Source organism: Achroia grisella, unplaced genomic scaffold, assembly GCF_030625045.1.
Source record: "Achroia grisella isolate CSIRO2021 unplaced genomic scaffold, CSIRO_AGI_Agris_v1 utg4116, whole genome shotgun sequence".
NCBI classification, from domain to species: domain Eukaryota; kingdom Metazoa; phylum Arthropoda; class Insecta; order Lepidoptera; family Pyralidae; genus Achroia; species Achroia grisella.
Window position 1 is genome coordinate 1,287,502 of NW_026712845.1, and position 24,465 is coordinate 1,311,966.

At 35.6% G+C, this 24,465-nt stretch overlaps 1 protein-coding gene across 1 annotated transcript in view; it reads left to right on the forward strand.

Moving 5' to 3' along the window:
• The window catches only part of LOC131844648 (1-phosphatidylinositol 4,5-bisphosphate phosphodiesterase classes I and II), a 39,664-nt gene extending 16,266 nt beyond the window's left edge, over positions 1-23,398 (forward strand). Inside the window, exons 5-21 of the mRNA XM_059193583.1 lie at positions 895-1,080; positions 1,520-1,711; positions 1,986-2,168; positions 7,701-7,963; positions 14,258-14,424; positions 14,826-15,057; positions 15,685-15,842; positions 16,322-16,459; positions 17,210-17,443; positions 17,894-18,070; positions 18,618-18,806; positions 19,347-19,476; positions 20,190-20,403; positions 21,217-21,406; positions 21,979-22,116; positions 22,473-22,592; positions 23,351-23,398. Of these exons, the coding sequence (XP_059049566.1) occupies positions 895-1,080; positions 1,520-1,711; positions 1,986-2,168; positions 7,701-7,963; positions 14,258-14,424; positions 14,826-15,057; positions 15,685-15,842; positions 16,322-16,459; positions 17,210-17,443; positions 17,894-18,070; positions 18,618-18,806; positions 19,347-19,476; positions 20,190-20,403; positions 21,217-21,406; positions 21,979-22,116; positions 22,473-22,592; positions 23,351-23,398 (2,959 nt within the window). The remainder of the gene's footprint in view (positions 1-894; positions 1,081-1,519; positions 1,712-1,985; positions 2,169-7,700; positions 7,964-14,257; positions 14,425-14,825; positions 15,058-15,684; positions 15,843-16,321; positions 16,460-17,209; positions 17,444-17,893; positions 18,071-18,617; positions 18,807-19,346; positions 19,477-20,189; positions 20,404-21,216; positions 21,407-21,978; positions 22,117-22,472; positions 22,593-23,350) is intronic.
• The last annotated feature ends 1,067 nt before the right edge of the window (positions 23,399-24,465 follow it).

Below are 24,465 nucleotides of genomic sequence, written 5' to 3' on the forward strand. Positions count from 1 at the left end.
TTATTTTTTTATCGTTATTGTGTGGAATTACAAGATCTTATCTGTAAATATAAAACAGAGTCGCTGTCTGTTTCTCTGTTTGCGCAATAGCGGATTTTGATACGGTTTCATTGTCATGTACATATTTTTTTACGAAAGAATTTTATGTATGTCTATACATAATATACATAAAATTATATATTTATATATTAATGTATATCGCTCAACAAAGAGCAACGTTTTAGCGGGGTGCTAGTAAAAAGTATTTGTAATACCCAACAATAATGAAAGGTACATAGTACAAAACTCAAACAATTTTAAAATTATAGTCGTAACATACGTAAGATTTGATACTTCTGAACATCATTTGAATATATGGTAGGTACTAGCTGATCCATATAATTTATTCTGCGTCACTTTTTCTCTGTTTTTACTTTTTTTTTTATTATAACTCCGCTTCTATTAGTTGTATCATAATGTAATGTAGCGAGGGGTTGTTAGTAATGTGCACTGATGACCTCTATAGTTAGCAAGGTATCAAGTTTTGTTGCCTTCACGCAAAAACCATTATAATATATTCCTAGTGGATTTGTCAAGATGGGCTAACTGACCTGACAGCATGTTTATGTTATCCTTCTCCTCTGATTCCCCGCTAGCGTAAACCATTAGCTCGGATAGTAGCACTACTCTATTACCGTCTATTAAAAACATGTAGCCTCGGTAAATGGACTATCTAACAAAAAAAAGAATTTTCAAAATTGGATCAGTATTACTAGAGGTTATTCCGAACATCTATACTCACAAACTTTATATTATTTCTTTATAAATATTTATACGTTGTTTTTTGACATTGTCCAGAGACACATTTGAAATCGCAAATACCATAGTCAATGTACATTTATGTTTATGTCACAGCATCGTCAGGTTATTTGCTCAAAACAAAGAAGACAAGAAACGCGTGGAGAAGGCTCTGAGCGAGTCAGGCCTGCCCACCGGCAAGAACGACACCATTAGTCATTCCAAATTCCAGTTTGAAGACTTTTTTGCCTTCTACAAAAGCCTCACACAGCGTACCGAAGTACAGAAGATATTTAACAGCCTGTGAGTTATCAGTTTTTTATTGTTATTTCTGTCGTTTCTACTACTGAACATGGAGTGTCACAAGGATCTATTCTGGGCCACTTTCATTCAGTTACGTACTACTTACTCTTTTACTTTATTTTTTCTGTTTTATAATCGATATTGCCTCATATAAGATTGTGGGAATCTAATATTAAATTGCTCGCATTTTACTCATAGCAACGTAGTATTTATTTGTATAGACTTACTTAGAAAGTGAAAATAGGTATACCTGGCTCACGTTTTGTTTTATATACTTGCTTCTAATAATTTGTTTTATATATTGGCTGTAATTTTTTTGCATACATTATACCTATATTATAACTGTTTTAGACAATACGATATCGTTTCATGGTCTCTAAGTATAAATCAGAAGTCTTTAAAATAATGAATCAATTTCAAGTTATTGTTTCAATTTTAGAACGGACGGTAAACCCCATCTCAGTGCTACTCAACTCGTGGATTTCCTTAATGAGGTGCAGCGTGACCCACGTCTAAATGAGATACTACATCCATACGCCGACTTACAGCGGGCAAAAGACCTTATCAAGGCATATGAACACAACAAATACCACCAACAGCGGTCACAACTCACATTTGATGGCTTTTTAAGGTGGGTTTCCAATATACATCAAAATACCGAAATTTTGTACAACTTCTTTGCGATATTTTACCGAAAAAGCAGTTGACTCATGTCGAATAGATTAAATATACTCGAAGGTGTGTTCCCATTTATAGCATTATCGATGGTCGAAACTGAAAAATATTATATGTATTTTAGTAACGTTAAAGTTCGAATCAATCTTATTCAACGTCCATTTAATTTCGATTCTATTGAAAACAAAAGTTATAATTTTGAATTTTATTGACAATGATGTATATTGCAGGTTTCTAATGTCAGAAGACAATCCAATAGTGCCATTGAGGAAGTTAGATCTCTGCGACGACATGGACCAGCCTTTAGCTCATTACTTCATCAACAGCTCTCACAACACGTATCTGACTGGACATCAGATCACAGGAAAATCAAGTGTGGAGATATACAGGCAGAGTCTTCTCGCTGGCTGTAGGTAAGATTAATACTTACATATTATATTTAACGTAATATAGATACAAATCAGATTTTCAAGGTATGTATGTAGTCTCTGAAGAGTATGGTTAAAAAAAAGTACACAATAAAATATGGAGATATAATTCGGTTAAACTTACAAAATAATCAAAATAATCAAATACTGAGACTTTTTTATCCTGTTTTTACTTCAGTAAACAGGATGAGAGAGAAAAAAGTTTTTTACCAAAAAGTCTCAGTCGTATTTATGTACTCAGGTTCTCTATGAGTATACAAAGTATGCTATACATTTAAAAAGAAATGGGCTAAGGTCGATGCCCTGTGGCACTCAAATGGAGATCGAAATTACGATGGCCGAAGCAGACATTTTCCTTTTTTTTCTCAAATTATAGTCGTATCCGTCATGAAGCAGCTACCCTTCTATCGCTTACGGCACCTGTAGCACCTGGTCATGTATATAGGCTTTCATCCCGAGCTAGAGAGCATGCATACGTTTGGAGTTTGGAGCATATAGTAAACTCCTCCTAGTTAAAAAAAAATTGGCTGCAATTTCGTCTAGTTAAGCTCCGGTAAAGGTCAGTTGGCTGACTCCAACTAATAAACTGACAAAACAATAGAATAGTTCGAAAACATTTTTTGTTATTAATAATACAGCACGATCGCAATCGACAGAGAATTACTTATATACTCTAGAATCTAAATGTTCGCACATCGAACTTAACTTAGTAAATATACGTGTGTATGTATGTACTTTTTTTTTAGTTTACAGAGTCTGTTTCTATGTAATATATTCGTAGATTACTAAACTAATATTTCGATGCCTCTTGATTCAATAACTACTAGAGTTTGAAGTTAATCTTTATCGTGCATCGCAAATACTACAATAGCGACAAAATACACAGTAGTTACTTGACCTGTACCTTTGTGTCTCTACTACAAAAAAGTAGGTACGTCAGTACTTTTTGCCTCTTGTATTTTTTCGCTATACATTACACTTGGTTGTAAGCGGTATATCAATCATATCATAAACCACTCCGTGCAAGAAATGAAGAACTTTATTTATTTATTTAATTTTATTTATTTATTTAAAATAGAAAACATGTGTACTATTTACTGAAGAAACAATGCCATTGACAGAAGTATAAAACTGTGTTACGAATATCGACGCCCTCCACCGTCGTAGTTATCGTAGAAATCGTTGAACGGCGTCTGTAGAACAAATGTAACGATATAGTAACAATATTACGTAGCAGTGAACTATATAATGTTAATAACAATATTGACGGCCTCGGTGGTCTAGCAGTTTAACACATTGTCTTACTTCCGAGGGTTACGGGTTCGATTTCTAGAACGGTAAAAAAAGTACAATCACGTATTCATGAGATTATATTAGTTTGGGTATTTTCTATGTATATAAGTATGTATTTATAAATAAAATATTTAATTATTTCTGTTAGTTGTTTAATGCCCATAGTAGAAGTTTTGTTTAGCTAGGGACTAGATGGCGCTCTGTGAATTGATCTAGGTTAGTATTATTTTATTATTACTATAATAAATAAAGAGGAATTTAATATTTTGTATTCTTCATACAAGCAGCGCGGTCACGTGACCATTTTAGTATACCTTTAAAAATTATTTTGCAGGCAGTATGGTCTGCCTGCAAAATAATTTTTGTTTGTTATCAAGATTTCCACATTGTTTAGTGATATTGCTTCAGTTTTATGTATACTATCACTGCCTTTAGTACTATTTATTTATTTACTATACTTTATATTAATCATAAACAATTCTAATTTAGTACAAATTGGTATTAGATAAAATAGCAAAAGATTATTAATCATTATACCCTTTTGCTGTTAATGTAAAGACGATATACAATGATTGACTGTGTTTGTAATTTAAAACATCGATGAAAGTTATTATACAACTGCCAAGAACATGTGGAAACAGAATACATCATTGTTTAATCGCGACATTTCGATTAACTTGTTAGTTACTTGTAAAAATATTATAATTTAAAAAATAAAACAAGAAATAATGTCACTTGTTTTAAAGTGTTTTTATAGGTGGGTGTGTAATTAATGGTACTCCTTCATTTAATTATAATATCCCTGTATGATTCACACAGCGCCATCTAATCCCAAGCTAAGTAAAGTTTGTGTTATGAGTACTAGACATCTGATATAAATACATAAATACTTTTGTTTTGTAAATACATACATAATATATGTATATTACGTTATATTAACAAAGGTATTATAAAACACTCAAGAAAAATATCAGAAAACACCCAGATCCTTTACAGAATTGTCCTGAGATTATTATTATTAAAACAATCAGACCATATCACGTGGCGCTCGTGATACCAATAATACATTGCTTGAGGAATGGCAAGACCATGAAGTACTAAGATGTCATGCGCCTTGTCCTGTATTTTCATTGTTTTATTTTTTACCCTTCAACCGAAACACAACTCGCAAAACTGTAACTTAGCGACTGATATAAGTGAGACTGAGGTACCCACGCAAACTTTTTACAAAGTGTATCTTATTTATTTGGTAACTTTTTCAATAGTGTAACAATTAAATGTCCATGAATATAACCTCGCAGACAACTTTTTACAAAGTTTATCTAAGTACATTTCGTAACTTCTTCAATAGTGTAAAAATTAAATGAGCATGACTGTACCCGCGCAAGTGAGTTTTTATAAAATCTATCTAAGTAAATTTCGTAACGTTTTTCAATAGTGTAACAATTAAATATGCTTGACTATACTCACGCAGACGACTTTTTACAAAGTCGATCTAAGTAAATTTCGTTATTTTTTCAATAGAGTAATAATCAAATGTTCGTGGGTATATCCCCACGTAAACGACTTTTTACAAACTCTATCTAAGTAAGTTTCGTAACTTTTTCAATAGTGTAACAATTAAATATGCTTGACTATACTCACGCAGACGACTTTTTACAAAGTTGATCTAATTAAATTTCGTTATTTTTTCAATAGAGTAATAATCAAATGTTCGTGGGTATACCCCCACGCAAACGACTTTTTACAAACTCTATCTAAGTAAGTTTCGTAACTTTTTCAATAGTGTAACAATTAAATGTGCATGACTAAGTATCAGAGGTCAAAGATAACCTCTCTGATAGCCTAACTTGACGGGTCACGCGACTGTTCTCGCCGAACGAACTTACAGTAGAAATTACTAATATACCTATTACCTCATAAATCAATATATAACTGTAACTAGGGAAAGTACAGTCAGCAGCATTAATATGTAAATATTTAGTACACTGTCATTGTGGGTTTATTCACAGTTCCACTAAATTTTAATTAAAATAATTGAGAGTTACTGCAATCATATACAAAATTATTCTCTTGAAGGTTTTAAGAGAATAGTTTTGTTTTTTAAGAATAGTTTTTTGGCAGGACAATTCACACAACGCCCTCTAGTCCTAAGCTAAGCTTAGCTTGTGTTGTGGGTGCTAAACTACAGAGATTTTACAGACACATATTTTATAAATATGCTCAGAATATACATATGAAACACTCAGACCGATATATACACTCATACTCATGAATACAAATGTTTGTACCTTATAAGGAATCGACCCGGAACCATTGGAAGTAAGACGGTGTGCGAAACCGCTAAACCATCGAGTCTGTAAAAATATATCTTGGTGAATTGGTAAAATAGTGTTTTTATCTTTTCTAATAATTATAATCCCGGCCATGTGGTTATCGACTAGTCGCTCCAATTTATACAAATGAGTTGCGATCCCATCAATGTGATTAGATAACAGAATCGTTGAGTGCGTTTATCATGTTGCGAACGCTAACGACTTCATTAGTGGTCACAATTTCAAATATGAAAAATTCTCCATATGTCTTGATCGGATTTTAATACATCGTCTAATTAATTATTTATCGCTTATATTGTCAATTAACGACCTTAATTGCGTCTCAAAGGATGTAAATAACTGTAAATATTTGGGTATTGTTTGTAATGTTTAGGAATTTTCCGATATTTAATTAATTTACAGTTGCAATGGAAAAATTTTGTATTGGAAGGAGAAACATGAATAATATGCTCTCTTTGTTCTGATTACCTCTATTTGTTTTGTGTTTAATGCAGTAACATTGTCTATTTTTTTTATGGATGATAATGGAATGGTGCACCCGCCTGCGCTTAACGGACGGTTTACGCTGGCGGGGCACCAGTGGAGGATGATAGATGAAAATGAGGTCAGGTCAGTTAGCCCATCGTGACAAATTCACCAGGAAGTTATCACGATGGTTTCCAGGGGGAACCGCGTGGAGGTTAACCTGATATGGTATATTGCTAGTAATAGGGTCATGAGTCCACATTACTAACAATTCCCTTCCCTCCTGCATTGTCTTTTGATAAATACCCTTGTTGGAAACTATTTTATGTAAGTTATATTGTCTATGGTTTTTATAGTAATTGTTTAGTTTATATTAGGGGTTAAAATTTGAAATTTCCGATTTGTTCGGAAATCTGGAATCTCGTTTCTTTCTTAGATGTAACATATTCATTTAATCATTGCTGTCATCTAATTTAGGAGATTTATTTGTGCCTTTACAATATCACACCATGAAGGTTTTATGTCAATTCAAAGTATCTATTACTATAGAACCGCAAGTTCATACTTTAGCCTATTATATGGTATTGTCAGTAAATTATTTTCGACTAAACCGGTGCCTTTTTTACTCGTCTCGTCATTGATCAACTTGGTTTACTACCCTTTTAATATGTTTTTAATGAATATCTACACTACATACAGTTGTGAATATCTACAGTACGTCATGTATTAACATATAATAACATTTAAGATGTAATTTATTGGGTACCTACTCAGTAGTGCAGTATTTACCTAAGTAAGGTTGTTGTATATATAGGTATATATTGTATTAAAAGTTAATTACAAGCATTAAAATGTATATAGAATAGAGTAAAACAATTAATAATTAAGAACACAAAAAAACCAGTATGTCTACAGAAGTCTTTTGTAGTCTTTTTACTTTCCCGCGCAAAATATAATGCGCCACAGATACACAATATTGCACGGCGCGCCACCGCAGTAGGATGACGAGCGCGTCATAGCTGTATGCGATATTAATACTAAGTATTAACACTACTATATAATAACAATTATAACATTAACTATTTTTAAGTTTAAAGAAGATCCCTCTTTTTCCGTCAGGTTAAAAACAATTTCATTAGTGATTAAAAATGGATATGTTACATCTTTTAATACTTTTTCATACTCATTACCATTCTAAAATTAGAACATTATTTGATTATAAAAACTGAACTATGGAACAAATTTTAATAAATTTTATTATGGGATTAATCTGTATTATTTTAAAATAAATACAGGCATTTTACATATCACTTGACGTCTATGAATGACTTTTACACTAAAACACATAAAAAATAGTCGAGTTTTTTTTAAGCCGGTTAAAATCGCGGTAACATATTAATAATGTACGTCTAATGTCCCACAGATGTGTGGAGTTGGACTTCTGGAATGGACGCACCGAAGAGCCTGTCATAGTCCACGGGTACACTTTTGTGCCTGAGATCAGCGCTAAAGAGGTGTTGGAGGCGATCGCTGAAAGCGCTTTTAAGACATCGGACTATCCAGTCATATTGAGCTTCGAAAATCATTGCAACCCGCGCCAGCAAGCGAAGATAGCGAACTATTGTAGGGAGATTTTTGGAGAGATGCTGCTGGATAAACCTTTGGAGACGCATCAACTTGAACCAGGTGAACAGACATTAATTCAATAATTTTGATTTAAAGATGTAATTTTTTTGGAGGAGGCCTTTGTTCAGCAGTGGACGTCTTTCGAGCTAAAATGATGATGATGGTAAAAGATGTTCGCAGGCGCTAGTATGTAATATTATTTTTCATTAGTAGAAATTTGGGTAGTTGTTATTCTATTTTATCTCAGTAGTATTATACAAGATATGTACTGTGTAATGAAATGTCTATTGCATAAGATAGTAACTCTTATCTTTTCATTGATAAGAACATGAATGAGATATATTTAAGAAATTTTTAATTACCGAAAATGTTGATTACTATAAAATAGAGATACATAATATGATATAAACAAGGAATGAGATTGTAAGTAACGGCCTCGTTGGTCTAGCGGTATGGCACACCGCCTTACTTCCGATGTTCGCAGGTTCGATTGCTCCCACGATACAAACATTTGTATTCCTGAATATGATTGTTTGTATCGATCTGGGTGTTGTCTATGTACAATATATAATATATCTAAGTATTTATATCAGTTGTCTAGTATCCATAACACAAGCTCTGCTTACCATGGTGCTAGATGGCGCTGAGTATTAACACAATTATTGTCAGCCTTATTTATAAATTTAAAAAAAACATTCAGTGTGGAGCACACTGCGACTGTCGAACAGTTAACATTAGCCTTCCAAGCTATATCCAAGCTATATTCATTACCTAATCATGCGTTGCGTCGTTCAGAGGCGAACACGTGTAGTAATATGCACGTGTAGATTCAATAACGGTCGGAATTTGATCACCAATAGAGAATGTCGTAACGCTTCCAGTAGCGATGGTCAGGTTTTCGCTCTGAATATTTGTGATTTCACACATGCCAGTGGTAGCGGAAATAAACAAAATGATATGAACCCAATAGTGGTTTCGCCAACGTGGTTTTGCCACATAAATTAATATTCCAAGAAAACATAGGGGTAGATAGTATATGGGTTAAAATTAGAATTTGTATATATTTTTTTAAATCTGCTAAACCATAGTAAAAGGGAAAAATGGCAAAAATAAATAAAAAATAATATTTAGGGGTGGGTTATTATTGAGGGGTATGAAAAATAGCTGTTGGCCGATTCTCAGACTTACCCGCTATGCACACTACATTTTATATATTAGATTGGACATCCGTTAAATAATACCTAATTCGATAAAATATATGCTAGTAATATGAACATGAAAGTTCCTAATGACATTTGGGGTGAAGATAGATTGTAGCACAAGGAAAATTAGACGAATTTGAAAAAAAAATATTTATTTATTTATATAACTTTAATGCACATAATTTCAAAGTACATTGGCGAACACCATGCGGCGATATCTACCAGTCAACTATGGGTGGTGCAAGATAAATCATAGTTCCTTTAAAAATGGCATTGTGTATGTCAAGAGTAGCCTGAACTTGAATCATTCGGAATGTTAAAAGCGTCTTAATTATAGACTTAATTCATGCCACCATACGTATCGTATTTGTTTTCGCGTCGTTAGTGAATGCCCCGGCATATTGAAGGTCTTATACCTGTTGTTTATATTGGCCTACTACCAAGCATCTGCCGGGTTATGACGTGTAAACAGGCTGAGACAGTTCGCTTTCAATACACATAATCGACTGCTGATGTGTTCAAACACTGTTTATTTATTGTGTCTGAACTGTAACTTTGGGCGTTCAGTTGCGACACGATATTTTTATATTAATTTTTATTTACCCCTAGTTGTTTGTAAGTCAGAAAGTAAAATATATTAAAGAGCTTGAAGTTTAATTTATATTCATTTATGTTTTTAGTAATAAGTATTAGTAGTATAAGTACAGGAACGAACAGAATATCAGCGCTCCAGATACTCGCTTTTATGACAATAGTGAGTTTTTAAAAGTTATTTTTTAATAAATACTAGGATGGCGGCAAACAAGCATACGGCACATGTGATTATAAACGGTTATCGTAGCCTATAGACGCCTGAAACACAAGGAGTATCACGTTGCCGACCCTTAACAAACCTTTATATACCCTTCTTGAAAAACCCCATTCTGTAGTCTCTTATATTAAGGGTATGCAAATGTTAGTTATTAAGTGTTTGTGTAAACAATATTGTTTATTCAGATTGAGGTCAATATCGTATTCTAGATCTCAATTTAATCGAAGTTCAGATATTTTAGGCGTTACTCTAAAGTTTGTAAGATTTTTTTATTTATATCGCCGTGGTAACCGGGTTATGCGATGGTAGAGCTATTTTATCAGTCCACCATATGTGTTGGAATAAGCCAATGGGAATTTACGGTTTTAAATTACAAAGAGATATAAATTGATCTGCGTCTAGTGTAAACTGGCTAACTAAACAGTTATACGCGTGTTGCAATCAACCTTTTATTCTTTACTAGCTGTTCCCGCGACTTCGTCGGCCTGGAATTTAACTTTTATTTTCTAAAATAAAAGTAGCCTAAGTTACTCCTTACTACATCAGCTACCTGCCAAAAAAAATCCCGTCAAAATCGGTCTAGCCATTTAAGAGATTAGCCGGAACAAACAAATCGACAGACAGACAGTCAAAAATTGTAAAAAATGATATTTTGATATAATGATCTATAACACTATACACATAAATAAAATTGGAGTGTCTGTTTGTAATATTGATATAACGTTTCTTATATCATATTAATATAAATATGATACATATACCTATCGTATTTATATTCATGTGTATAGTGTTATAGATGTTGATGTTGTCTGTTTGATAGTTGTTTACCTTTTCGACACTAAAAGGCTGTAGGCATTTCAATGGAATTTGAAATGAAGGTAGATTGTACCACGTGTATGGAGATAGGCTATCTATTCCCTCAAAATATTCACCGATGTCGCGATTAACGACTTGTTTTAAATAAGTTTGACTATAATTGTGGCATGGGCATATTCTTCGAGACCTAACATCTACCTTAAAATATCTACACTTAAAATCCAGAAACGGTTGAGTCCTTATTATTTGATGTAAAATATATGACGATCTAAGTGATCGTAATTTTTTTATTAGATAAACACTATCCAATCTTTTATGTAAGTGAAACAGAAAATAAACTGACGCCCCAGCTAACGGTAGATGGTAACCATTCTCAGTATAGAAAGAAAGCACTACATAAACCACGACGTGATGAACATTACCATCAGTTTTGTCATCATCACTGCTGCTGTTTTCCATTCCGTATTGGAAATTTTCATTCAGAAGTATCTTTATCGTGTCATTATAAAATCAATTGGTAAATAACTGAAATAATAAACGGTAATAAGTATTTCTAAAATATTATTTTCATATATGTATTTTTTTAAACGGCTAAATTCTTTAAAAAAACCGTCGAACATTGTTTAGTAAATATGCCATTAAAAGAAATCTAAGTCAATATTGTTTTCCAATAATATTTACGGTACTGTCAGATTTTGTACCCATTTTTACCGTAGCCAAACCTGTACTTCACATATAAACGTATTTTTAATTTAATTTAATTAAGATTCGTCCTACTGTTGTGTCGTGAAAAGAAACACAACAGACAGACGCTCATTCCTGTTTAAAATATTAGTATGGATTTAAATTAATGCATTTTTAAATAAAGTACTCTTGCATTTATATAAATATTTGACCTTTCACGTGATCAATCTTCATTAAGTAAGTCGTGCATTCGGTCGACTATTTCAGACTTTTAAATATGGAACTTACTAGATTAAAGTATTGATTTTCTTGTGCTACTAAAATGGTCGGCCGCTCGTCTAAATAAGGTTCTTATATGTTTAAAACGTTTATTACAAGAGTACTAGTTGTGCCCACGGTTTCGCCCGCGTGAAATTTATAGTCTATGTGTTATTCTGAAGCTATATTACTGTAAAGTTTCATCAAAACCGTTCAATAGTTTTTGCGCGAAAGATTAACAAACATCTATCAATACTTACAAACTTTATAATATCAGTTAGATATTAGTGAGATTTGCGGCAGCAATCTCTCAAATTTTCAACTAGATTGAATGTTTATATTTTTTGGATGAGTGGTTTAATGATTATGATGAACTTTTTACATGGTTGTTTATAATTGTACACAAAAATATCGGGAGCTCATGAATATGCTATGATAAATATCCCGTTTATATAATGTGTATTTTATAGTAAACTCATTACAACACAACAATACACATACCACATACAAAAATATGAACACTGACACATTTATATTATAACGCTTGTAGTATAACTTTATGTAAGCTGTTGTGTACGTATAATACACAATATATATTAAATAGACAATTGTAGATAAATTGACACTTAAAAGGTTATGTCAGAGACACTACCTATTATTAATCTATTTATTTGTTTCGGATATTTATATCTTTATAAACTACGTTAGTAAAATCATAATATATAACAATTACGTGTCACGTTGTTTGTCCGCGATGAACTCCTAAACTACTGAACCGATTGCAAATTTGATTTGCACATTGTGTGCAATTTTATCCAACTTGAAAGATAGGATAGCTTACATCTCAATTTATAGTCGCAATATTATTTAACCTTAGTCCCAGTAACGCGTGGCCGGAGCTGCTAGTATGAATATAAGCTCTATTCATATATGTACACCACCACACTGGATGCAGTGCCTCACGTGACCTCCACGCGGTTCCCCCCGGAAACCATCGTGATACATTCTTGGCGAATTTGTCCCGATGGGCTAACTGGCCTGACCTTATGTTCGTCTTATCATCCTCCACTGGTGCCCTGCCAGCGTAAACCGTTAGCGCAGGCGGGTGCACCATACCATAATCATCAGGAAAAAAAAAAGTGCCTCACGTGTGTACAATCCGACATACTGTGATGGTTAGGCTATATGAATTCTACACTGCATTTCTACCAATTATATTATGCACTTCCGGAAGCGCCATAAGAATATATAAAAATATCTACTATATTGTAATATATGTGTGGTAAACAATGTATTGTACACTAGTCGCACAGCATTCCACTATATAATTTTATACAATGAAGGTTTTAATTTAATGTAATGTTCAACAAATTGCACTTGCTAACACTAAATTATATATCTTTATTCATAGTTTGTAATCTTCTAAAGTGATTTGTTTGAATCTTATGAGAACTAAATGTCTAAAACCGTAATATAACTTGCAACTTTACACGGGTGTTCAGTCTATATGACGAAGGTTGACCTATGTTATATGAAAGTATTATTATACTTTTTAATATACAATCGATTTGTTTACATAAAAATTTTAAATTAGTATAATTTAAGAAGTGAAGATATATGTATATATAGTAGATATAGAACCTTAGTTAAGTCCATTTTGTAACTGTTTTTTGCACAACAAACTTATTATATTATACACATAAACGTTCTTGAAGAATTTCTCTAAAAGATAGTTAAAACTTATCAAAATCCGTCTTGTATTAATACGAACTAAGCAGATAAAAACACAAACGAAAACAGTGAATTTGCTTTATACTAAAATATTACACATTTCTAATCCAAGATAATATCATCTGGGATGTTATATTATGAAGTATATTGTACTAATTTTACGAAACAATAATTCTGCAAAGTCGTGCATGCAAGAAACGCTATCGACACTTTATTCACCGGAAATTTTACACATAAACTATAATAATAATAAGAACTCTATATTCCGCTCAGATAAATATTTCGAAATTGAAAACTTTACATAAATGTGCTAAACAAAAAGCAGCCTTATCGTTAAAAGCAATCTCTGTTTCATCAAAAACTATGTCATGTCGCCGGCTATTATTATATAATTGAATATAGGAAGTAAAACGTTCTAAAATAAACTATTTGGATATGGAAATAGATAATGCAAGTGCAATGTCGAGTTAACTGTCACCGGTCAGGGGTCAGTTAATATAAAGTCTTTTTTTATTTTGCTTTTAAAAGAATTGTTATTTCATATTGTATACTGTAACCTATTTACATATTCATAGTCGGGTTAAATACACTCTTAGAAGTCAAGTACGACTAGACCGATTTGATCTTTGATTTGTTATCGCTCCGTATATCGAAAAGCTTTTAAAACACCAGAAAAACTACTGATTAAAATAGTAAGAAAATTAATTACAAAATGTGTCATAAATACTGGAATGGGTAGGTGATGTGATGAAGGAACACGAGTGGCCGCCATATCTTTCAAATAAAATGGCGGTTGAAACAGCGGGTCGCATTCAGTTTATAATAAAAATCGTGTTTAATCTTCTTTTCTAGGAGGAGAGCTGCCACCGCCATCCTTGTTGCGGCACAAGATAATAATAAAGAATAAGAAGAAGCATCACCACCATCATAAGAAGGAAGAGTCGATAGCGTCTGAGGAATCAGAGTCGCGCCCTGAGCAACCAGTCGTGCAGGGCAACGGGGAAATAACACATTCCACGGTTAGTTCAGGACGTGTTGTTTTCTGTATAGTGTGCAGATTAATAAGTGATAAAAAAACGAACATAAATGTAATTAAAAAACACAATTAGTTTGTATCTGCAATCACATAAAAATACATGAAACACATAAACAGTAAGGTTTAATAAATGCTTTTATACGAAAGTATTCGTCTATTTATATGATTGTTACATTTTCTCTTACGCATTTTTTATATATTTTAATATACACATAAGATTGGACGTCGGAGAAAAATAAAGTAACCGTTTGTCGCAGAAATAACAGTCGAAGGGAGTCGTGAAATAGGGAATGAACGTATAAGTTACGGGTTAATTAGATGAATACTATTTTTATATCAATAAAAAAATAGTAACAGTTCGTAATAACGAGGCTTCGGTCGCAGCTGGTGCGGCAGGGGTCGAAGGAGTCGACGTCGTCGGAGTCGGAGAGCTCGTCGGGCGAGGAGGAGGCGGCGGGGCCCGCGGGGGGTGCGGGCGGTGCGGCGGGCGCGGCGGGCGCGGGCGGGGGCGCGGCGGCGGCCGACGACGCGCGGGAGACGCACGCCGCCGCCGAGATCTCCGCGCTCGTCAACTACGTGCAGCCCGTGCACTTCAGCTCCTTCGAGAGCGCCGAGAGTCAGTATACCGCCCATACGTTTCCACACTCGCACACACACATGCTACAATGCTCATAAATTATAAGTATCATTCGTTTTATTTTATATACATTGTCTTTCTCTAAATGTTCTTCAGTAGTAATATTAAATTTTTTTTATTTTTTTATTTAAATGGTATACAATGCTCTGGAGATGAGAGACCACAGTTTTTAGAAACATTAACATGTTATTGGTATAACTTTGTTTTTGGTTTAAATAAATTCTTTAATTCTTCTTCTTCTTCACTTACATTGACGGCCTCAGTGGTCTAGCTGGGTTCCTCTAATGCATGCATGCGCGCATGAGTGATACCACGGGTGTTAATTCAACGTGATGTCCTTAGTGGTGTTCATATATGTAGATTACGCTTACGATCAGGTGGACCGTCAGCATGTTTAAAATTTTAAACAAGTATTTTTTAATTATTGAATCAAACGCCTCGTTGGATGTAAATACATCTAGCGAAACGTGATCATGTCAAGTATTGCATGCATCACAATATGTTGATATTGTGATGCACGCAACAGTTGACAATGCTTCTGATTACCCCATATGGGATGACAGTCTAGTGACTGATATGTTATAATTTACATTATTAATATTATAGAAAAGAACCGTTTCTACGAGATGTCATCGTTCGATGAGAAGCAAGCCACCACTTTACTGAAGGAGAGACCAATAGAGTTCGTGAACTACAACAAACATCAGTTGTCGCGCGTTTACCCGGCGGGGACACGATTCGATTCTTCCAACTTTATGCCACAGGTGATGAGATTTTGTTATGGAATTACTATATAATATACTCATGTTGGTATCCAGAGAGCATCTTAGGTAATTTGCCATTAGAAAAAGCTCAGGGGTTATGTTTATATTCAAATGTCATACTATTTCAAAGTCATACAACAGATTTTACCATAGTATTGATAATTAAAATGTAGTACAAATAAATGAATAAATTTGGTAACAAGACAGAATTTTTGTTAAGCCCACTCGACCAATCGATCTTTAGTTTTTATTATTATATTATCCGTATATACACGGGTTATATACGGGTTTCAGGGTTTAGAAAAAAATGCAAGTAAGTTTTGCATAGAATGAAAGTGAAAGAGAAAATTAAAACATACAAGTCATTGTTATACTGGACTTTTACGTTGATCATATTGTATTTATGTAGCAGGCCAATCGTAGGTCTTCCATTGTTGTATTAGAAATTTACATTATTCATATTGTACTTCATTTTCAAGGTGTTCTGGAACGCTGGGTGCCAGTTGGTCGCGCTCAACTTCCAGACGTTAGACCTGGCGATGCAGCTCAACCTGGGCACTTTTGAATATAATCGGCGCTGCGGATACTTACTGAAGCCGGAATTCATGCGACGGAAGGTACTACTTTCGTTACTTTCGTTATCTATATAATAATAATAACCAAACATAAATCACGCAGCGCCATCTAGTCCGAGATTAACCGGAGCTGAGTGTTATAGGTACTGAGCAATAAACAACCATACTCATATTTGCAACTTGCGAGGATAATCAATCATTAAAGTGCTAGATAAAGCTAAAGAGGATCAATAGTAAAGTGCTTAGTGCTAAATGGATAGACCACAGTGGCTGTCGAAAATGTAGATACCGATTTACTGGTAACATTAAGTCTTTTAAGTTTTGTACCAGATGTAGAGTCTTTTTAGAATTATTAAATTATAGTATAATATTATATATAAATATATCTGAGATGATCATATAATTTTATACTATATGAAAAAAAATTAAAAATTCTGGCAATGTCTGCGTAAAATATAGATTGAATTGTTTTTATTTGTGTAAGCAAGCATGCTTTTGGGTATTTATTACCATAGTGCATATGTTCAATAGTTTATCAGTTTAAACTCATGTTCGTCTGGCGACGCATTTTCGTCTAGTTATTGACACATGTGTCTACACTATTTCTGTATGTGAAATATGACCAATATTATGCGTCTTTGCGAACGCGAACTTTGCTACTTCTCTCCAACTCATCATTCTGCAATATCATATAATGTTGTAACCCCTCCCCCCTCCCCTCCTCCCCCACACATTCCTTAACGTGACGTAGTGTTTGGATACCAAAAACTACATGTTTGTGCTTTGTGTCAGGACCGGCGGCTGGATCCGTTCGCCGAGAGCACTGTGGACGGCATCATCGCGGGCTCGCTGTCGGTGACGGTGCTGTCGGGGCAGCTGCTGACGGACAAGCGCTGCGGGACCTACGTGGAGGTGGACATGTTCGGGCTGCCAGCAGACACCGTCCGCAAGAAGTTCCGCACCAGGGTCGCGCCCAACAACGGCATCAACCCCGTCTACGGGGAGGAGCCGTTTGTCTTCAAAAAGGTCAGTCGCTTGATCCAGTTAACACTAACCTCATAACGAATTGGGGAATTGATTGGAAATGGTAATAGCAAACAAATAGAAACAGCAACCATATCAAAACGGTAATTACTGTATATAGCAATAAACGTGCATAGCAATAATTGTTTATTTAATTTTAGACATAGACACCTATATAAGTGTACAATGCAGAAACAGAGCTTACAAAGCGAACTGCTCGTCGGTCGGAATGGTTGAGACTCACTGACATCTCAAAATCGATTGCAATCTTCATAATGCCTCATATCTTGCTAAAGTCTTGAACACTATTTACTATTAGAACTGGAATACTATGCGTATTCCAGTTCAAACAGTAAATAGTGTTTTTTATTAACAGCAAGCAGGCGGCAGTAATAGACGACAGTGAGGTACACCGGCATAGCGAGTAACAGTAATGAGTTATGTGTCGGTCAGGTGGTGCTGCCGAAGCTGGCGATGCTGCGTATCGCGGCGCACGAAGAGGGCGGGCGGCTGGTGGGGCAGCGCGTGGTGCCGGTGGGCGCGCTGTGTCCCGGCTACAGGCATCTCAACCTGCGCACAGACCTCGGCCTGCCGCTGCCCGCCTCGCTGCTACTACTCGTCGTTGTCAAGGTACAGCGCACTTGATGAGTATGACATCGACATCATAAGCACGCATTATTTTAGATTTAGTTGCTCACAACATACATAATTATCGACGTCGTCATTACAACCTTCATCACCATTATCATCATCATCTACGTCGATGTCATAATCACCTAAATTTTCATCGACATCGTCATCACAACCATCATCATCATTGTCATCTTCGTCATCATCATTACCCTCATCCACCACAAAAGTTACTGCTAATATTAATTAGAATGATAAGCTGACGACCTATCTGGCGGTAAATAGAAACTGACGCATACATACATTGTTATCACATCATAACATAAGGACGGTGACATTGTTACACACATTACGTCATCATATCATGGCCGGTATACCCCTCACGCGTTGTCATTCTGAAGAAATGAGATGTCAAGCCTCACTATCCTGTAATTTCGCTGCCATATCTCACAATTGACACGCAACATCTTTTCTTTGCCATCATTATATTGCATGCAACATAATCTACTTTCCTAAAAGCAATTAATATAAATTCGTTTATTGACAGGACTACGTGCCAGATCGGCTTTCTGAGTTGGCGGAAGCGCTGGCAAATCCCATCAAGTATCAGAGCGAGCTGGACAAGCGAGAGCATCAACTGGCGGTCCTTACAGAGGATACGGATGTACCACCGCCCACTGCTATCACCGCTACTGTCACTGCCACCACCGATGCACGCCCCACAGGCACCATGCCCGTAAGTTTTTTTTAATTATGGATACGAAAACAGAGAGGACAAGTCAAAGAAAAAATAAAGCTTCTGAAAATGTAGGTTGGTATGTAAATTTGAATTATAAAGTGTTTGTAAATATGTAGATAGATCCACTTAATAAATATTTTTAAATTAAATAAAAAGTATTCCGAACATAACTTATAAGGTTCTACTTATGTAAATAAGGGTGTTTCATCAATACTGTTTAAAATTTGAATGCATCATGGTTTACTACTTCGACTTACACCTAAAAGGACTAAAATTCAATTCTACTACCTCCTATTTCTAACTACTACTAAACTAACAGACTCTAAAAAAATTATGGCGATTATATCTTGTATCGCTCTTACGAATTACTAGGTTCGCCTACTTTGACGTTGCACTCAAAAATGTAAAGCGAAATATGGGCACGTCAAATTTTACGTTCACTATTTGAGACGAGAGATACTCGTCTCAAATAGACAATTTTTGTTGCATTGCACAACGCATAATTGAAATGTACATTTTTTTTTTATTTCCACCTAGATCAGACACGAGAGCACGTCTGACGGTAGCCCAAGCAAGCTGACGGTAGCTGTTGTGGAGACGAAAAAACTAATAGAGAGCGAATCGTCGACGGCCATGCCGTCACCGCCGCCAGTCAACGACAAGGAGGGTAAACTACCTTCTTCTTTCCTCTTTTTTTATTCTAATCAGTCGTATTTTTATGAACAGCCGGCATCAGTTTCATCAAGTTTCTTGCTCATTCTTGTGATGAGTCTGCGTTCCGAATGAGCTGTAGAATAAAAAATATTGACTATTCAAAAGTGCTTATAGTAAGTTTATTTGAATAAAGATTATTTATATTCTATTCTATTCTATTCTATTCTATTCTATTCTATTCATCATCAATCAAATCAAATAAAAAGTCATTTATTCATGTAGGACATTTTAGCCGCTTTGATCGTCAAATTTTTGGTATTAAATTTATTTTTCAATTTGTGGTACAGATTCGTTTGAGAAAAATTGGCAAGAAACTCAACAGATTTTTTTTAAAGCCAGTTTATTTACTTTATACACTTATTTACATGTCAATGTCGAAGATTTTATGAAAATTCCGTGCATGAACAACATGCCATGCACGTTTGTCATTTAAGTAATCACTATACTGTGATATACTGTGAGTAATAGACTATACTCAATAAATATGATGTTGTCTGGTATATTTGTCTGTAGGTCATTTGACCGTAGTAATTGACGAAAAGATATGCATCTCCAATATATTACATATAACATATATATTTCTAAGGATATAGTATATTCAGAATGTATAGATATAGTTTGCAATAGACATAAAAGTTATGTATCTATCGTCGAATATGTCTGCAGATCAGTCGGATAACAAGTCAAACGGCGGATCGGACGACACAATGTCTGAAAACCTGGAGAGTCTGCTGTCAAGTGAGATGGTCCGTAAGAAGCGCGCAGAGTTAGCTCGCAAGTTGGACGCACTCCGGCGCAAGCACGACAAGGACAAGCGACCCACATCCGCTAAGTTCTACGTCAGCAACAAACTCGTCAAGAAACTCTCCTCCAAGAATATGTAAGCCTTGTCCTCTTTTGTTATTTTATGTGTTGTTCTTGATCGACATTGGAATATATTTATTTAATAAAAAAAACCATGTATAAATATTTAATACAGAAGCATTCACTGCCAGCTAAACAGTAAATCACTACTTCGCTAATTAAGATAAGTATCGAATCAGTATTGACTTATATACTAAACGTCATTTAGTCACATGGTAAAGTGAGGTTGTGTTATGAATACTAGATAACTCATATAAATATTTTTTATTTTGTAAGTACTTACAACTATCATAGCCATGAATACAAATCTTTGTACAATTCGAGGAATCGAACCCACGTATACCCGAAACAAAGCGGTGTGCTAAACTGCTATACCATTGGGTCAGGCAAAGTAAAAAAGATTTTTTTATTTAAATAAACTTAAATTTAAACACTATTTAATAGTCATACTTATTTTTTTTTTAATTACTACTCATTCGGAAAGCTGTCTAATCATAAGAAATACGAGCAAGAAACTTGCATGTTACTCTTTTAAATATTCTTTTGTATCTGTCTTCTATATATATTATATATGTATTTACAAAAAAAAAAGTATTTGTATCAATTATCTAATAACCATAACACAAGCTTTGCTTATTGTGCAATTAGATGGCGTAGTGAATGGTCTAGGGGTATTGATATTACTCGACTCTACTCCACCCCTCTTCGCTCCACTCCACTTCACTCAACACCACTTGGTCCAGGGAATATTATTATAACTATTGCTCTACCCCACTCCTCTGCTCTTCACTGCACTGAACACGACTGTACCGTGTCGTGTTGTGGTCAGGTACGGCGGCGGTGCGAGCGGAGAGGCGGGCGCGGGCGCGGGCGCGGGAGCGGGCGCGGGCGCGGAGGAGGCGGCGGGCGGCGAGGCGGGCGCGGAGCGCGAGCTGCGGCTGCGGTACCACCACGCCATCTACGCCGCGCTAGAGAAGCACGTGCGCGGCGACCAGCACCACCAGATGAAGGCGCTCACAGTGCGTACACCTCAATCTATACATATAAATAAATTTGGAGCGTCGGCTTGTAATATTGAAATAACTGTTTTTTACTACATGCCTCTAAATATAAATACGGTACATACACTAAAATATCATTTTTTACTATTTTTGTCTGTCTGTTAGTTCCGGCTTCTCTAAAATGACTGGACCGATTTAGCTGGGACTTTTTTTTTGCATTTAGCTGATGTAATAAGGAGTAACTTAGGCCTACTTTTATTTTAGAAAAATAAAGTTAAATTCCACGCGGACGAAATCGCGGGAATTACTAGTATAGTAATAAATTCACAAGCCACGATCATATACAGGTCATAAATCTTATTTATATTAACAATTAGTGATCGTGTGAGCCTGGGAACTAAATTAGACACCAAGCTTCTCAGCCGAAATTCAAATTCATATTTATAAAAACATTATTTGTTACTGTAATCTTGTTCTTTTTCTAACATTATAATCTCGATATCTGTTGCCTTTATGTTATGTTAAATCACTAAATATATTATATAGTTTTGGTTATGTTGATACTAAAATATATATTATTTGTATTATAGGACTCATTAGAACTGGAGAAGAAAGAGATATTGAATAAGCTTGCGTGTTCGCGAAAAGAAGATGTAAAAGCACTTGCCAAAAAGACTAACAGGGATAAAGATGAAATACTTAGGATAAAGAGGGAAATACATTCTCAAGTGAGTATATAATTTTATCTATAAGCTGCTTTTACATGATACGTTATTTCATACGCGGTCAGGTATGTTCACTCTATTGCATGTGGTTATTTCAAGTCATTTAACTTTCCTTTAAAATTATTTTTTTATTCTACTGATTTTATTTTCCAAAGACAGGTTAAAGTTTCATAAACTATCAATAACTCTATTATTATGTCGCGCGGCACGCGGTCTTTCTCGTTCTCTTTGTCGACATTTACATACACATTCATTCCTACGTGAAAGCCGACATTTTTACGTAACAAATACGATTTATCAGAATAAGCACTCGTTGAAAAGCTTTCACTCTGTATATGTAATCGTGTGCTATTGCGCAGTCTGTGGAGCGCGGTGTCGCCGAGTGCTCACGACTGGAGCAGGCGTACGCGCGGAGACGAGAGACGCTCGCGCGCAGACACGAGCGACTGCGGGCGCTGCTGCAGAAACACAGGGACCAGGTAACATTCATTGTTGTCTATACTAATATCAGCTGGCTACACTGGACTCTGTTGAATGCCGGGCTTTGAGGTTAATTGCCGATGACATTCGTATAAAATATAGACTTCAGAGGCTAGAACGTCGACGCAAAGTGGTTTTTTTTCGGACTACTTTAAAACTGTTGGCCGCAGCTGGTCTGTACAGCTTCACCGGATAGGGGGCGAGTGCAGATGGCACTGCAAACCCGCGGAAGGTCTTATGGAGCAGCTGAAAGCCAATTCCAGCCTGACGGATACGAGTTTAGTCTGAGGGTACCGCTACTGGTTCGAACCTCGGCTTAGGCCGTCGTAATTTCGATCCTTGTTTGTATTGGGCGGGGAATCGATCGGAGGGAAGAAAAAGAGTCCAGTCTGTCGGTGTTTTATAGTATACACTTTGGCGAGTGTGCACAGGATCTGCATAATTTTATTTTGTTTTCCCCTTTTTCTCACCGCACTACACGAGGAACACTAGGACTTCGTCCTTACTTCGTGGAAATTCCGCATATTCGCACCGATATAATGAGGGCAAAACAGTTAGACCATCGTGGCAAATCCTCCAGGAATTTATCACGATGGTTTCCAAGGATAACCGTGTAGAGGAGACCTGATATAATTATAGCTAGCTATATTATTATACGTATTGCTGGATACTTTAGTCTAACATTACTAACAATTCCCTTCCTCCCAATGTTTTGGTTTTTTTAGACTAAGGTTATGTATGTTCTGGAATGTTTCAGGAGCTTTTAGAGTTAGAACGTCTGTGTGGCGGCGCGCCCGAAGGTTAAGGCTGGCCCGATGCCTCCGGCGCCCCGCCCTCGCCTCCCGCCCGCGCCCCGCCCCCGCGTCACTAGGAGCCTCTAGCCCTCGGCTCTGTCTGTACGTACGTGAGTCTCAGCGTCATTGTGTGTTAATTTTGTTTTAGGAATCTGTGATATTATCGCCTAAGGAGCAAAACGTAGGAGTGACTGACGATCGACGCGCTCGTGTCGCCTCCGGACCGCAAGTTACGCCAGTATTGTTTTCTGTAACCGCAATCTCATAGTTTAAGTTGGATTTCTGAGGAGTGGTGTTCCCGAACTGTAGCATGTTTGCGATGTGGAACTCTCGCATTCATATGGAGTTCTCGTGTGCATGTGTCGTTGGAAGTGTATATGTAGGTCGGATATTATTTTACGTCTACGGTCCACACCTGTAAATTATCGTATTCTCGGCAGACATTGTACTATGTTTTCGCTCGATTCGTATACACTGTGTGGTGATTTCGTGATATGTATATAGATATAATGTTCTTCGTATACTTTATCATAAGGAGTGTGTTATGGGACTAAAGCTCGTATTGATGCATTTAATTAATTTATAGTCGATAGGAGTTTGCATGAACTAACGCTTTGGTGGGATTGATAAACTAGTCATCGCTGTCGTCAGTTCGGGAAAGGAGGGCATCCTTTCTAATTTAATACGGACTTTAAGGCTATGTCGGTATAACTTATTATTAAACTCTAAGACGTCTCCTTTCTTCGGGCGATTTAACAACTCTATACATATCTAAAGCACAACAAACTGATTTTCAGTGTTAATCGCGTACCTAATTTTTCCTTGCAATGGTTCTTCCTTTAACTTTATACATAATTATATCTGTAGTTTGTAGAGTTTATTCCAGAGGAAACAAATTATGAAATTGATTCTTATGAGGGTTATTCCAATATTTTTCTGGTTAGTGATTGTGTTTCAAGTTTGTTTTTGTAATTAGTATCGGAAACTAGTGTGCATAGTGTTGTATTTATGAGATTCTTCCGATGTTATATATTATTGATATTGTCATTAGGGGATGATTTATTTCAATTCTAACTGC